The 17453-nt window shown below is 39.7% G+C and overlaps 1 protein-coding gene across 5 annotated transcripts in view; it reads right to left on the bottom strand.

Annotated features, from left to right (window-relative positions):
- The window catches only part of LOC137632739 (uncharacterized MFS-type transporter YhjX-like), a 67652-nt gene that overhangs the window by 46717 nt on the left and 3482 nt on the right, over positions 1-17453 (bottom strand). For all 5 annotated transcript variants that reach the window (XM_068364814.1, XM_068364813.1, XM_068364816.1 and 2 more), the window contains exons 3-4: positions 8224-8410; positions 6624-6750 (exon numbers count right to left, since the gene is read on the bottom strand). In XM_068364814.1, coding sequence (XP_068220915.1) covers positions 6624-6750; positions 8224-8410 — 314 coding nt within the window. The remainder of the gene's footprint in view (positions 1-6623; positions 6751-8223; positions 8411-17453) is intronic.

Genomic DNA, 17453 nt, shown 5'->3' with positions numbered 1-17453 from the left:
AGAGTTGAGGTTCTTGCCTCAAGAGTTGAGGTTCTTGCCTCAAGAGTTGAGGCTCTTGCCTCAAGAGTTGAGGTTCTTGCCTCAAGAGTTGAGGCTCTAGCCTCCAGAGTTGAGGTTCTTGCCTCAAGAGTTGAGGCTCTTGCCTCAAGAGTTGAGGCTCTTGCCTCAAGAGTTGAGGCGGTTGCCGCATAGCATGAGGCTCCTGCCTCAAGGAAAGTGGAGGTTGCTGCATAGCGCTGGTACCTGGCAACTCCCAATGCGGCAGCTCACGCATGGAGGCAGGAGGAGCCTCAACATCATACGTCTGGCAGGGTGGACTGCGCAGAGGTGGAGGAGCGCTCGCAGGAGGAGGTGTGCTAACCTTCTCTGCCTGAAACTCCTGCATCAACACCGCAAGCTGAGACTGCATTGTCTGCAGCATAGACCACTAGAGTTTAAGAAAGACAACAACAAACGGAGCTACTGTCCGTTGAGACTGAGGGTCTAAAACAGCTGGTGCGGCAACAGACGGAGTTACTGCCTGTTGCGATACCACCTTGCCTCTCTGGGAGGTGTGCAGTTGTCGTACTGCAGCAAGTCCGAACTGACCCAGTGCTAATGGCACCACCTAGGAGTTGGACTTGCGCGGAAGGGACCGACTTGCACTTAAAAGCTGCAAGATTTGGACCATGGTTTCTGCGAGAAACCTCTTCCACAGACGAGGAATAAAAGGGCTCTCTCGTCTTTGTGTGGGTGGGGTGATCACGTCGGCTACGTGAGTTGGTTACACCCGAAACCACGGAGGGAAACGTCTGTTCGTCGATCAAGGCCTGATGAACCCATAAGTCCTTCGACGTTACTTCTCCCCTGCTTGGGAGCTTGTAAGAGGTCCCAGACTAGGCGAACAACTGGCACGAACAGACGAACCCTCGAACGCAACACTGTAACACTTTGCGCTTATCACTTTATCACTTTTGATTTTCTGTTTGCACTTATTTCACTGAACTCGAAACTTTAAGTGGTTTGTACCTGAAACACGCAATTCTATCCTTCATTAAAAGTTAGTAATTGCGAAAACAGTATTACAATGTAACAGAAAAACATAATGAAAGATAAATAATTCAGTGGCTGGAAAAGAGACTAAACACTAGATCAAATAAACTACGTTTAAAATCTCTCACCGCATAAAGCCTGAGAACAAGAATAAAACTCTAGAAACGTTTACCTTCTTCCCCTAAAGAGACTAGGGAGAAGAGCAAAAACGATAACAACGTTACCCGCTTGAACGAAACGTTTATCCTCCTCTCTCTCCCTCCGTCTCTATCTCTCTCTCTCTCTCTCTTGACTTAGAACCTGAGAGATGAGCCCAATTATATATATCGTTAAAACATATTACTGTATTGTTAAAGGAAAAAAACTGAAAGATTTCCCAAATAAAAAGTTCCTTTATTAGAATTAAAACCATTTAAGCTAAGAAAGAATGAACAAAACGATAGAATCGTTCTACTCTTACTGCAACGTGACACCGTGAATACTCTCTCTCTATCGTAACGATAGAGCGCAAGTTGAACGTTCTGAACGTCAACAACTGCAGAGACAAAACAAAACGTTAGTTCAACTTTGAAAACAGTACGAGACTATCAAAGAAATTCTTTCAAAAACATTAAAATAGCATAATATGTTAACAGGTAAAAACGAAATGACGGGCTCAATGTTAATTAACTTCGGTTCCAAGAAAAGACCGCCTACTATTAGGAAAGGTCGAATATAAACAAATATAAAAATTAATTTTAATAAGTTTATAATAAAAGGAAGTTAATCGAAGAGGCCTATAAAAGGCGGAGAGATATAAAATAAATCTATAACTTTTGTTAAGCAAAATTAAGAAAGAGAGTCTATACTCTCTTCGACACCAACACTTCCGTCTAAGGGAAGGGTCGGCCATTAAAAGTGAAAGAGAGTTCATACTCTCTTCGTCACCAAAATTAAATAAAAAATTAAATCAAATTAATTCCAAAAACTTGCTAAGCTAATGATAAAGCTTCCTGAATAGCGAAGGCTAAACTCTAGAGCAAATACATCACCAAATCGTGAGCAATAACTCCAGAATCAACAGCGTATCCATGTAGGTCTAGCCGGAGGCACGACAGAGGAAAAATTGAGGTGGTGTTGACAAGAAGTACTGGAGTACCTGACCACAGATGGCGCTGTGGTGTTCACCCCCACCTGTATAGCGATCGCTGGCGTATCCCGACCGTAGATTTCTGTCGGCAACAGAGTTGACAGCTACATGATTATCGGGTAAGATTAATATTGAAAAGTACTCATTAATAATATTCGGTATGTATGGATTTTATTTGAAAATAAAAACTAAGTACTGTACACAACTGCCTGCTTACTACAGTATATTTTGAGTATAGAATGAGAAAAATAGGCTTTGGAAACCTTACTAATCATCAATTACTAACAATACCCATATGGTTATTGTTGGTTGGCATCTATGTATCATCAGAAGCTATTGCCAGATGATGATATATATTTGCCGGTGATTACTGTTCTATTCTAAATAAAGGGATAAGGTTACAATGTCTGCCAGAAAGGAAAGTAAGCTAGTGTGCTGAGGGGGATTCCCTGCCACCTGTCATTTACTACTGACACCATGTTATATGCTTAACAGTGAAGTTCCAAGCTTTCCTGAAATTATACTCCTATTAAAAGTTTAGGGTTTGTATCTATGCAAGAACAAATCTATATTTCCAAAAATAATATTCAAGCAACTAGTGTCTTTCCATTTGCAAACTTTCTTTGTGTAGAGCAATCCTCAAATTTCCCCCTCATGTAACGACCTACATTCTGAGTTTTGAAATAAGATGAAGGTATAAAAGGTAACCCTGCATAATATGAAGGTGTTTACCACCTAGAGACAAAACACATTGGTAAATATTTTATACTGTTGTAGTTTTAAAAACCTTTGTTCATACCATCTTTATCATGCAACATAGTTTAAAAATTTACCACCACATTGAGGTGTCACTCATCAGCACCACTGATTCAGCACATACTGTTCTCTTTAAAAACTTGCAAGGTCAACGCAGATGCAGAGGCAAAGGAAAGAAGATATATCATAAGAAGAAAGTGTTCACCTCCTGACAAAATTGGTAAGATCTCCTTGGACTTCTGCTATTTTGAAGAAAACTAATCAGGACACTCCATGCAAGGAAGATCCTTTACTCATGCATACCCCTAAATTAACCCTTTGAGCACCAACTGCTCACTAAATAAATGACTTGGCACTCAAACCCCCTGGCCTTTCTATTGTTTTTTACATCTTTTTTAACACACTTAAGCACTTTAGCACTTGTTGGAGAATTGGTAATGTTACTCCCCTATGTAAATGCGTTTGTGGTAGCTCAAGTCCCACTGATTACCGCCCAATTTCCATAACTGTCATATTATCTAAAGTTTTTGAACGTCTTCTGGCAAAACGTCTTAATAGGTTTGCTGAAGGTAATCATCTACTCCCTAGTTTGCAATTTGGTTTTCGTAAAGGCCTTGGAGCATGTGATGCCCTTCTTACAATCTCTAATGCTGTACAGAAATCCCTTGATTGTGTGGTCAGGAGGTTCGTATGATTGGCCTTGATTTTAGTGCTGCCTTTGACCGTCTTAATCATGAGGGCCTTGTTTTCAAACTCAAACAGTTGGGAGTGGGTGGGTCATTTCTTAGCATTATTGTTGATTTTTTAAGTAATAGATCTCAAAAAGTTGTTGTTGATGGGCACCATAGTGAGTATAGGAATGCGATATCCGGTGTTCCACAGGGTAGTGTTCTTGGCCCATTACTTTTCATACTATATACACATGACATGTGGTTTGGCCTAGAAAACAAGCTTGTTGCATATGCAGAGGATGCTACTCTCTTTGCATCAATTCTATCCCCTGAATGTAGATCTGGGGTTGCTGAATCACTTAATAGAGATTTAGCTAAAATTAGTGCATGGTGCAAATTATGGGGTATGAAGTTGAATCCTAACAAAACTCAAAGTATGATTGTAAGTAGGTCAAGGACGGTGGCTCCTCAACATCCGGATCTCAGTATTAATAATGTTTCTTTAAATTTGTATGACACTTAAAATTTTAGGTGTGATTCTTGACAGCAAATTTACTTTTGAGAAACACATCAGGTCTGTGTCTTCTTCAACTGCACAAAAAATTGGCTTATTGAGAGAGTCTTACAAGATTTTCAGTGATCAATCTATTCTGAAGAAGTTTTAATTCTTTCATTCTACCTTGTTGAGTATTGTTCTCCTGTCTGGTGTTCAGCAGCTGATTCTCATCTTAATTTGTTGGACAGAAACTTACAGTCTATTAAATTTCTTATTCCTGATCTACATATTAATCTTTGGCACCATCATTCAATTAGTTCATTATGCATGTTGCATAAGATTTTTCATAACTCTGACCATCCTTTGCATTCAGATCTCCCTGGACAATTCTATCCTGTTCGTAATACTAGGCAGGCAGTTAATTCTAATAGCCAGACCTTCTCCATCATAAGGCTCAATACTACACAGTATTCTAGAAGTTTTCTTCCAGCTGTTACTAAGTTGTGGAATGATCTTCCTAATCAGGTAGTTGAATCAATAGAACTTCAAAAGTTCAAAGTTGGAGCAAATATTTTTATGTTGACCAGGCTGACATGAGTCTTTTTATTGTTTATATATGACATGTCTGTTTTTGACGTTGTTAATAGTTTATATAGGACATATCTGTTTTGACGCTGTTACTGTTTTTAGAATGATTTATTGTTAATTTATTCTCATCATTTATTTCTTTCCTTATTTCCTTTCCTCACCGAGTTATTTTTCCCTGTTGGAGCCCTTGGGCTTATAGCATCTTGCTTTTCCAACTAGAGTTGTAGCTTGGCTAGTAATAATAATAATAATAATAATAATAATAATAATAATAATAATAATCTTGGCCAAAAGCTTTACAAGATAGGACCATATATTTGTTATTGCATAGCTAAATAAATTTCCTTTCCATTGATACACAATGTTATTTATTTTGTAAACTTTTCTTACACGTAAATACAGAAAAAAACTGGTAATTACTGGATGTAAAATACATCAAATGGCACCAAAGTGAGTAGAGAAATCGAACATAAAATACATTTAATGGTGCTCAAAGGATTAAAGACAAAAAGTATGAAAAAGAACAGTCATCAGCAACAAAAAGCTACCACACACACTTAGTCCTTCCCATGACATCTATACTGTTCCTAAACTCATTTACCTTCAGTCATCCATCAGAGAGAGTGAGAGAGAAAGAAAGGTGAAGTTTAGTAATTCGAGATGATGAATTCAGCTTTAGCTGCCAAGGTGTCAACAATTCTACAATGATGGAGAAATCTTGTCAAAAAGGCAAGAAGAGAAATGAAGCTCTGCAGGCAGGTAAGTGGGCAAGTCCTTACCTCCTAAAATTTATCTATCTATAACTACATGACCACTCTATTAACAAGTCTATGACCTGTTGAAAAGCTGTAGAGGGTACTCCCAGAAGATTTTATTTGCACACAAACAAACCACATTTACTTTGGCATTACTTATTAGCTAGAAATAAGTCTATAACTCATAGTTTAACAATGTGTAGATATTTATTTATCTACTTGAAATACAAATACCTTAATGTCAATATTCATAACCAGATAAAATATGAAGTAAAACTTCCAATGGGCATATCTTACATTGGATCACCAATACAGACTGCAATTGGCTCCAGCAATCATTTAGGATAACCACTCCTAAAATAATATACTTTACATTATTATTCTTATAATTTTGATTTATAAGCAAATGATTAACTTCATTTTAATATTCAAAAGCACATTTGAATATTGAAAGAAGCTATCATAAGGCAAAAGGAATCACCTAAACTAGAGTGACCTAGACAATGCAGGCTGGCATAACCTGCTTTTCTCATTTTGGTATTGTAGATTTTATGGTTATTGTTATAACTGTATCTGCAATTATGGCAGTTACATTAAATACTACATCATCTGTAATTTTTGTTTGATCTTGGGTCAATGTTACAACAGATTTCCTTCATAACCTAAATGTGTTTTCAAGCAAATCAAATGTTTCTGTCCATACCATATTACTTATCATTGTTCCAAGAATTTCAGATAATTCTATAAATATCTGAATAATCTACTTCAGTGCCATTTAAAACAACAGATTGTAAAAGTTTATATTTATCATATATAAATGAGGTAAAGTATTTCCAGCTTTTCTACCTAAAAATATTGGATATTTCATGAGAAATAATTTTGGAGGAGAGAAGAATGCCAAAATTATTCCATTCCAGTGAATCAAAAAATAAAAAAAACCTAAATTTTACTCATTCTACTCATAGTTAGTGGTTAGGTTAAAAATCTTAATAATGATAATCTTCTACAGCCTTTTAGAACTACAGTATCTAATATATCCCAAAATTTTATGTACATATATTTTCCAAACTAAAGAAAACGGTATGCCTCCAGAATTACTGTAAACAATTCCCACAATTAACAAGGATACTTAAGAATATGAAACAGAAACTCCACAATTAAACAAACCAAACAAATACAGGGGAAACAAGCTTTACCTTCATGCCACAAGCAAGGGGTGTAACGTACGATAAGGATATTCCAAGTCCAGACAATAACCCATATGTTAGGATCACAGCAAATAGGGATACTTCGATGGTATAATGCGTCAACATAATACCAGCACTGGAAGTAAAATTAAGGTTTTGTATGAATTCAACCAAGCATTAGCACACTACTTTATTAGTAAAACCTTACTTCAATGAGTAAAATTACTGATATTGGAAACAACATACCGTACATAAAGGTAAATTTGTAGGTTTATTAAACATTTACCTGATTTTCAATCACTGTATAGCATTCCTACTGAAAGTGTGTTCAGCTTATAGACAGAACAGGGATTTAAAGGAACATTCTTTTTTTTTAATCAAAGACATTGTACTATATCTAAATATATCAAGTCTAAAAATACTTCATTACTGCTCTAAAAATATATAAACAAATAAAAATAAAAATAAACTTCCAAATGCTTATAGTTGTTGAAATATAACACTGACTATTAAGATTTGTTAAATACCAATTGTACAATCAATTTCCAAAATAATGGATTATACTTCTGATGAAGTACAAAATTCACTCATATGGTTTTGCATTTCATCTTCCCTCCAATATTGATAATGTACACTGAGAAATATACAAGACATCTCAAAACTGTTCAAAATACCGTACAGTACTTTATATACCTCACTTAAGTTTTTTTTTATCCTTTTATACCTATAGTATTGAAAACCCACTACAGCTGCCAAGATATTCAAATATATTCTTAACTAATTCTAAAGTACAGATGGTCCTCAACTTAGAAACTTAATTGGTTCTAAGAAACTGTTTGTAAGTAGAATTCTTTGTAAGTTGAATCTTGTTAAATTTTGGCCTAGGGTAGGTCTAACCTGACTTACATGCCTACAATCTCCTGCTACAAGGGTCAACGAATAGTCCTGTTTCATATGAAATAAATATCAGGTTATTGCAAATGTTGCTCTGTTTACTGTATTAAATTATATAATAATGTTTTATTGCAATATTTCTTTATCTTATTACAGTGTATGAACATCTGATACATTATCTGAGATCTCTGATTTCAGTTAGATTTGTGTTCGTATCTCCGAATGTTTTTAAGTTAAGGACCTTCTGTAAGTATATTTTACAATGGCTTCAAACTCAAAGAAATATTTCCAAAAATACAACATATTTTACTTATCTTGATCACAGCTATATAACAATAAAGGATTGCAAACAATCTTATAGAAGCTAGTGAACACAAAAGCATTTTTCTAACACTGAATTTCATGATACTTTTATTTAGACTACTCAAACTCAAATACTCTTTAACACTTTTCTAACTAAAGAAAATAACAGCAGGAAAAATTCAGAAGATTCTTTGCATGATAGTAATAGGAACTGTATACGGTACTCAAAATACACTATTTACTTCAGGTGGAGGCACTAAATGTCTATTTTCAATGCGTTACATTTCAACAGAAACTTTGCTGCCCTGTATTACTCGACCTTTATTACTATAAACTAAGCAAGATGTTCGTCTAAAAAGTTGGCTTGATTTCACATAATCATTTTGTAGGAAATAAAAATAATCTAACTTACCTCAGTAACGAACAACCTATGAAACATGTTAGTCTTGGTCCTATATGGTTTTCTAGCAGGCCACCAAAAACCATGAAAAATCCTTGAGCAGTCGTAGTGATGCTATTTACCCAAATAAAGTTGGCGTAATTTATTGTTGAATCTACTCGCTGATTCATATATGAAACCATGTATGTCATCATGTTTCCTGAAAGAGCCGAAAAATAAAAAATGTCACTAGATAAAAATCACGACAAGAAGATATAGCCTCCTAAGTGGTTCAAAACATAATCTGACCTTCATTAAAATGTTATTTTCATTAGTAAAATAAATTTTTGAATATACTTACCCGATAATCATGTAGCTGTCAACTCCGTTGCCCGACAGAATTCTACGGAAGGGATACGCCAGCGATCGCTATACAAGAGGGGGGTGTACTCACAAGCGCCACCTGTGGCCAGGTACTGCAGTACTTCTTGTTGACACCACCTCAATTTTTCCTCGGTCCACTGGTTCTATGGGGAGGAAGGGTGGGTCAATTAAATCATGATTATCGGGTAAGTATATTCAAAAATTTATTTTACTAATGAAAATAACATTTTTCAATATTAAACTTACCCGATAATCATGTAGCTGATTCACACCCAGGGAGGTGGGTGAAAACCAGTGTACATGTATATCAAGAAGCTAAGTATCCCGTATTTCATATTATCAGTTATTCAAAATAACAATGAAATTACAAGTACCTGGTAAGGAAGTCGACTTGAGCCATTACTCTGCCTTAAATAAGTTCGTCTTCCTTACTGAGCGCAGCGTTCCTCTTAGGAGGCTGAACAACTCTAAGGTGCTGAAGTATCAAGGGCTGCAACCCATACTAAAGGACCTCATCACAACCTTTAACCTCGGCGCTTCTCAAGAAAGAATTGACCACCCGCCAAATCAACAAGGATGTGGAAGGCTTCTTAGCCGACCGTACAACCCATAAAAAGTATTCAAGAGAAAGGTTAAAAGGTTATGGGATTATGGGAATGTAGTGGCTGAGCCCTCGCCTACTACTGCATTCGTTGCTACGAATGGTCCCAGGGTGTAGCAGTACTCGTAAAGAGACTGGACATCTTTGAGATAGAATGATGCGAACACTGACTTGCTTCTCCAATAGGTTGCATCCATAACACTCTGCAGAGAATGGTTCTGTTTGAAGGCCACTGAAGTAGCCACAGCTCCCACTTCATGTGTCCTTACCTTCAGCAAAGCAAGGTCTTCTTCCTTCAGATGAGAATGTGCTTCCCTAATCAGAAGCCTGAATAGTAAGAAACTGAGTTCTTAGAACTTGGAAAAGAAGGTTTCTTGATAGCACACCATAAGGCTTCTGATTGTCCTCGTAAAGGTTAAGACCTTTTTAGATAGTACCTAAGAGCTCTAACTGGGCAAAGTACTCTCTCCAGTTCATTCCCCACCAAGTTGGACAGGCTTGGGATCTCGAACGACTTAGGCCAAGGACGTGAAGGAAGCTCGTTTAGCAAAAACCGAGCTGCAAGGAACATGTAGCCGTTTCAGAAGTGAAAACAATGATCCTGCTGAAGGCGTGGATCTCACTTACTCTTTTAGCTGTTGTCAAGCACACGAGGAAAAGAGTTTTTAATGTGAGGTCCTAAAAAGAGGCTGATTGGAGAGGTTCAAATCTTGATGACATAAGGAACCTTAGGACCACGTCTAGATTCCAGCCTGGAGTGGACAACCGACGTTCCTTTGAGGTCTCAAAAGACCTAGGGAGGTCCTGTAGATCTTTGTTGGTGGAAAGATCCAAGCCTCTGTGGCGGAAAACCGCTGCCAACATACTTCTGTAACCCTTGATCGTAGGAGCTGAAAGGGATCTTACTTTCCTTAGATGTAACAGGAAGTCAGCAATCTGGGTTACAGTGGTACTGGTTGAGGAAACTGCATTGGTCTTGTACCAGCTACGGAAGACTTCCCCTTGAGACTGATAGATTCTGAGAGTGGATGTTCTCCTTGCTCTGGCAATCGCTCTGGCTGCCTCCTTCGAAAAGCCCCTAGCTCTTGAGAGTCTTTCGAAAGTCTGAAGGCAGTCAGACGAAGAGCGTGGAGGTTTGGGTGTACCTTCTTTACGTGAGGTTGACGTAGAAGGTTCACTCCTAGAGGAAGAGTCCTGGGAATGTCGACCAGCCATTGCAGTACCTCTATGAACCATTCTCTCGCGGGCCAGAGCGGAGCCAACCCACGTCAGCCGTGTCCCTTTGCGAGAGGAGAACTTCTGAAGTACCCTGTTGACAATCTTGAACGGCGGGAATGCATACAGGTCGAGATGGGACCAATCCAGCAGAAAAGCATCCACGTGAACTGCTGCTGGGTCTGGAATCGGAGAACAATACAACAGGAGTCTCTAGGTTATCGAGGTAGCGAACAGATCTATGGTTGGCTGACCCCACAGGGCCCAAAGTCTGCTGCAAACACTCTTGTGAAGGGTCCACTCTGTGGGGATGACCTGACCCTTCCGGCTGAGGCGATCTGCCATGACATTCATACCGCCCTGAATGAACCTCGTTACCAGCGTGAGCTTTCGATCTTTTGACCAGATGAGGAGGTCCCTTGCGATCTAGAACAACTTCCACGAAAGAGTCCCTCCCTGCTTGAAGATGTAAGCCAGGGCTGTGGTGTTGTCAGAGTCCACCTCCACCACCTTGTTAAGCTGGAGGGACTTGAAGTTTATCAAGGCCAGAAGAACCGCCAACAACTCCTTGCAATTGATGTGAAGTGTCCTTTGCTCCTGATTCCATGTTCCCGAGCATTCCTGTCCGTCCAAAGTCACACCCCAGCCCGTGTCTGATGCGTCCGAGAGGAGACGGCGGTCGGGTTTCTGAACAGCCAAATGTAGACTTCCTTGAGAAGAAAGCTGTTCTTACACCACGCGAGAGAAGACCTCCTCTCTTCGGAAACAGGAACTGAGACCGTCTCTAGCATCATGTCCTTTATCCAGTGAGCAGCTAGATGATACTGAAGGGGGGGGAGGTGGAGTCTCCCTAACACGATGAACAGGGCCAGCGATGAAAGTGTCCCTGTTAGACTCATCCACTACCTGACTGAGCATCGATTCCTTCTCAGCATGCTCTGGATGCATTCTAGGGCTTGGAAGATCCTTGGGGCCGACGGAAAAGCCCGAAAAGCTCGACTCTGAAAATCCATACCCAGGTAGACAATGGTCTGGGATGGGACGAGCTGAGACTCCTCAAAATTGACCAGGAGGCCCAGTTCCTTGGTCAGATCCATAGTCCATCTGAGAATCTCCAGACAGCGACGACTTGTGGGAGCTCTTAAAAGCCAGTCGTCTGACGGAGCCGGACACAAGATCATGGTACTGCTGCACAGTCTGTGAACTGTCAACCATGGGGAAGCGAGGAAGTACAGTGACAACCCGAAGCTGTCTAGACTGTCTGGGTCGTACAGACAACTCCTTATCGGGTTGCTGAGGTTGCCGCACTGCGTCACAACAAGTCACTTCTGCTGGTTGTTGAACGTCTTCCCAGTGACACACTGACTCCGTAAACAAAAAATCCTCTAACAAGGACTAAGCTTGGACTGCATGTCTTGCAACACAGCTCAAGGTCTATGGGAGCAGGTGTGGTAACAGACGGGGTTAGCGACTGAAGTGGAACCATTACCTTCCCTGGAAGCATGTTATGCTTAAATAAAAGTCCATAGGAGGCTACGCAGCTAAAGGCTCCTCTCCAAATGACAGAGTCCTCAAGAGAATATCAGAAGGAGGGAGAAAAGCACTTTCTCATCTACAGGGACCATATCCGAGAAAAGCTAAGTTCTCTCAGTGAGGGTTTCACTGGTGCAAAAGCAGCAGCCTAGAAGGCAACGTTATGAAACTGCTTGACAGTCTAGTGAGTTGGCAACAACCAAAGATGTGTGACTGAGAAGCATGCGGTAAGGTATGCAGAGCATGCTGTATGCAGAGCATGCTGTATGCAGAGCATGCTGTATGTAGAGCATGCTGTAAGAGAAGCAGAGCATGTTGCATGGCGTGTAACATTTCTCAGAAATTCCATGACCAGTGCTAGATTGAGTAATATCGCATTACTGTCCATTGAAAGTGCACGTGCCGAGGGAATTGATTTAGACTGTTTTGTTGATGAATTTGATAGTCGGCATGATAATCGTAGAATTAAGCTGCACTAAATATACGATCTATAATCTACTTCACCTCAGGACAGGGAAACTCGCCCTGTTGGCAACACTGCATTACTTCATGCATGCTTGCATGGGGTTTTAATATCAACATAATATTTACATTACATTCATAACTCATGATTCATTTTTGTTTTGAAGATATTTTGCCATATTTGCGATTTGTTAAAAATATATTGCAAGGAATACATATATATTTTTTTATTTAAGTAATACGAATAACCTCCATTATCATAATGTTTGTGTAGGCATACATGTATATGATTACAAATGCAAGTTATGAAAGTAATGAGGTGTTATTATTGTCATTTGTTATTTCAAAGTTGAATGGGAAGAGGCTCAAGTTGAGGAGAAAGTGGCAGATGCATGCGTTGAGGTGGCTGACTCATAGCATGAGGTTCCTGCCTCAAGAGTTGCGCTTGCCTCAAGGGTTGAGGTGGCTGCGCAGAGAGAGGCTCTTGACTCACGAGTTGAGGTTCTTGAGGTGTGAGCTGCGAGAGTTGAGGTAGCGGCTGCGCAGAACGCAGTTCCTGTCTCACGAGTTGAGGTTCCTGAGGAGCTAGCCTCAAGAGTTGAGGCTCTCGCCTTGAGGAAAGTTGAGGTAGCAGCTGCGAGAGCTGAGGTGGCTGCCTCAAGGATGGTAGAGGTTGTCGTACCTCAAAAGGTTGTAGCCTCAAAGATGGTCTAACTGCAAGAAAATCTTGCCTCAAGGCATAAGACTCCTGCTCCCATTGTTGAGGTTGCCTTAAGGAAGGTTGAGGTTGCTGCACAACGCTGGTAACTGGCAACTCCGAACTCGGTAAGGTAGCTTGAGGAACCTCAACTTCGTACGCCTGGCAGACTGGACTGCGGTGAGGCGGAGCGCTCGCAGGAGGAGGTGTAACCTTCTCAGCCTGAAACTCACGCATTAAGACCGCAAGCTGCGACTGCATGGACTGCAGCAAAGTCATCTTGGGATCAACAGACGATAAGGTCTGTTGAGGCAAAGCCTTAACAGAAGATGAGGTCTGTTGAGGCATCGCCTTACCTCTCTTAGGAGGTGTGCAGTCACCTGATGACTGCGGAGAGTCAGAGCTAACCCAATGACTGCATCCGGGTTGTTGAACTCTAGAGGTCTGGACTTTACGTTTAAGAGGTCTTGAGACCTGAGTCCAGCGTTTTCTCCCCGAAATTTCTTCTGCAGACGAGCAAAATAAGGGCTCAATCGTCTGCGGGTGGGAGTGACGGTCTCTGTAAGACACGCCCGCAACCACCGAGGATACTTCTGTGCGCCGATCAAGGCCTGCCGAACCCTTTTGCCCTTCGACATTGCTTCTCCCCTGGGCTTGGGAGCTTGCAAGAGGTCCCGGACTGGGAGGACGACTGGCACGCACAGAAGTACCCTCACGCACAACACTGACACACTTTGCGCTAATCACTTATCACTTTTGATTTTCTGTTTGCACTTATTTCACTGAACTCGAAACTTTAAGTGGTTTGTACCTGAAACACGCAATTCTATCCTTCCTTAAAAGTTAGTAATTGCGAAAACAGAATTACAATGTAACAGAAAAATCTAATGAAAGATAAATAATTCAGTGGCTGGAAAGAGACTAAACACTAGATCAAATAAACTACGTTTAAAATCTCTCACCGCATAAAGCTTGAGAACAAGAATAAAACTCTAGAAACGTTTACCTTCTTCCCCTAAAGAGACTAGGGAGAAGAGCAAAACGATAACAACGTTACTCGCTTGAACGAAACGTTTATCCAGCTCTCTCTCCCTCCGTCTCTATCTCTCTCTCTCTCTCTCTCTTGACTTAAAACCTGAGAGAAGAGCCCAATCATATATATCGTTAAAACATATTATTGTTAAAGGAAAAAAACTGAAATATTTCCCAAATAAAAAGTTCCTTTATTAGAATTAAAACCATTAAGCTAAGAAAGAATGAACAAAACGCTAGGAACGGTTACTCTTACTGCAACGTGACACCGTGAAAATTCTCTCTCTATCGTAACGATAGAGCGCAAGTTGAACGTTCTGAACGTCAACAACTGCAGAGACAAAACAAAACGTTAGTTCAACTTTGCAAACAGTACGAGACTATCAAAGAAATTCTTTCAAAAACATTAAATAGCATAATATGTTAACAGGAAAACCGAAATGACGGGCTCAATGTTAATTAACTTCGGTACCAAGAAAAGACCGCCTACTATTAGGAAAGGTCGAATATAAACAAATATAAAAATTAATTTTAATAAGTTTATAATAAAAGGAAGTTAATCGAAGAGGCCTATAAAAGGCGGAGAGATATAAAATAAATCTATAACTTTTGTTAAGCAAAATTAAGAAAGAGAGTCTATACTCTCTTAGACACCAACACTTCCGTCTAAGGGAAGGGTCGGCCATTTAAAGGTGAAAGAGAGTTCATACTCTCTTCGTCACCATAATTAATCAAATTAATTCCAAAAGCTAGCTAAGCTAATAATAAAACTTCCTGAATAGCGAAAGCTGAAATCTTAGAGCAATACTTCACCAAAAACCGTGAACAAGACTCCAAAATTATAAGCGTATCCATGAACGTCTTGCCGGAAGCACGACAGAGGAAAAAAAAAATTGAGGTGGTGTCAACAAGAAGTACTGCAGTACCTGGCCACAGGTGGCGCTTGTGAGTACACCCCCCTCTTGTATAGCGATCGCTGGCGTATCCCTTCCGTAGAATTCTGTCGGGCAACGGAGTTGACAGCTACATGATTATCGGGTAAGTTTAATATTGAAAAAAAAAAGTTGTTCAAGGAGGTTACATTTTCATTAGATTAAAAAAATTGTAGGCCTATTGTACTGGAACTGAATAAAAATACTTCAAGGGCATTGAATCTATGATTATTTTCACATAAACAAAGACTACTCAACATAAGCCATACATATCCACATTTACAAGAAGTGGTTTGCCTATCAGAAATACCAGTGGAGTAGTTGTTTTCTTGTTATACAGTATATCATAAAACAAATCTACAATGTAATTTGTATTTTTCCTAGCTATACAAAACAGCTCTTCACAATAGGGATATGCCTCAGACGATACAGGAAAAACCACTGAAACATAAATAAGTTCCAGTAGTTGGTTAACAACATGTGCGTACGAGAGAAGCCCTGCCCACCTACCTGTCACAAAATACTGTAGCTAATTTTCTCCTTAGGCTTAGGAATAAGAGTGGTGCTTCAGGTGGGAGATTTGATTAAAGATTTGTATACTTAAGAAAAACACAAATTACTCACAAATTTCTTATTTGTTCCTTGAAATAGGAAGATCCACTTATTGGAAGGAAGAAGTCTCATATAACCAAACTGAAGGTTCTTTTCTTCCTTGCATATGTCATCCTTCCTGGTTCCATATGGGAAGAGGGGAAAGTAACACTATGAGAGGGAGAAGAAAGAAAAGTAAAAGGCCAATCAATCTACCTGTCATTCTAGGTATATAATGAAACTGCTTTCTTAGATGAGTTGCATCTTGTCTTGTGAGAGCTAGGCTGGCTTCATAACCTGTTGAAGAATCACCACAGGAACAAGGGGAAAGGTACTCAAGGACCACAGGTATATAATACTCATGAAGGTAGTGGAAGTTATAGGAAATCTGGGTTAGCAGACTCCTCACTACTCTCTTAATGACTGAGCCACTGACAGGTTCTTCCTGAGTGCTAGGGAGAATTGAATATCCCTAACTCCATGGGGCCCTATCCAAGATGGACCTCCAACCCCTTTGCTGGTTGAGGTATGGGCACAACTAGTGGTCTCAAGAAACTAAAAGGAAAATGTGGATATCCTTATCCTGCCGATGCTACAAAAAGTCTTTAAAAGCTCAAGTCTATGGTAGCAAGTCCTCTTTAGCTACCACCTTGGAGCCCCCGCAGTATTGAGAAGTCTGTCATTTTGATGCCCTCTGGGAGCCTCCTAAGAAGAGATGAAGAATTACTCAAAACTGGTACTGTGGACAGCTGTGTTTTGACCACAAACTCAGAAACAAGCTAGAGAGATCTCCTTCCATCCATCAGGAGTAATGTGTGCCAATACTTCTTCCCAGTGAGGGATAGTTTTTGGTATACACTTCTTCACTCTCCCCTGAGATTCTAGATACAGCAGTGTTCCTCTGATGCTTACACAGGGAGATGTCTGTAGGAGTCACGAATACAAGACTCCCATCAATCAGTCTTCCTGGACTTCTTTGATGACAACTTCTACTTTCCCTTCTTCTAGATGTTGCATCCATGACTCTCAAACAAAGATAAAGCAGAGGAGAAGGAAGAACTTGAAATTTGCCTTCCTCTGGTTCGTGCAGGCCGATGACAATGCTCCTTGGGGGAAGGGAACCCAAGAGACTCTGAAGAGACCACACTACCAAGTGATAAGGCCTTAGTACCTTCCCATGGTTGGGAAGACAATATATTGGAGGGGGTGTGACCCTCCCATTAACACTTGGCAGCAGCAAACCCTCTCCCTTTGACTGATTACTAGTGATGTATAAGGAATATTAATTTCCTTAGGTTGTCATTGTCATCATTGTTAGGCCAAACTAGAGAGGGAAAAAAAAAAAAAAAGGACTACCCTTCCACTCAAGCCACCTATTCACCTTACCCTAGGTGAGGTTAGTTCAATGTTCATTCATTAATTTATCCATTCGTCTTGTTGATTATAACTTTTCATCTTTTTTTATGCTTTTATGAAATACCTGTATACAATAGTGTATCTTAATATTTTAAACTTAGTGCAAAAATGACTCATAATAAGAGCATCCTTAGTTTAGGTATCAATTAATGCTATTTCCATTCATTCTTATGAGGAAAATTGATTCGGTGTTTGAACAACTATATGTTCGAGTATGGTTTTATAATGAATAATTTTTAATCTCCGAAATACCACAGTACCCTGTTAACAATTTAATGGCCGTTCCATCACAATTAAAGACATAGCCCTATTTCAGAGGAGAAAAGGTTCGTATACACATGGGAACAAGCATCAATGCTAATGATTAGTTGGCAGGATGAATAAATACTGCAGAGATGAT

Source organism: Palaemon carinicauda, chromosome 42, assembly GCF_036898095.1.
Source record: "Palaemon carinicauda isolate YSFRI2023 chromosome 42, ASM3689809v2, whole genome shotgun sequence".
NCBI classification, from domain to species: domain Eukaryota; kingdom Metazoa; phylum Arthropoda; class Malacostraca; order Decapoda; family Palaemonidae; genus Palaemon; species Palaemon carinicauda.
The sequence above is the reverse complement of the archived record's forward strand: the minus strand, read 5'-3'. Positions and strand labels throughout refer to the sequence as shown.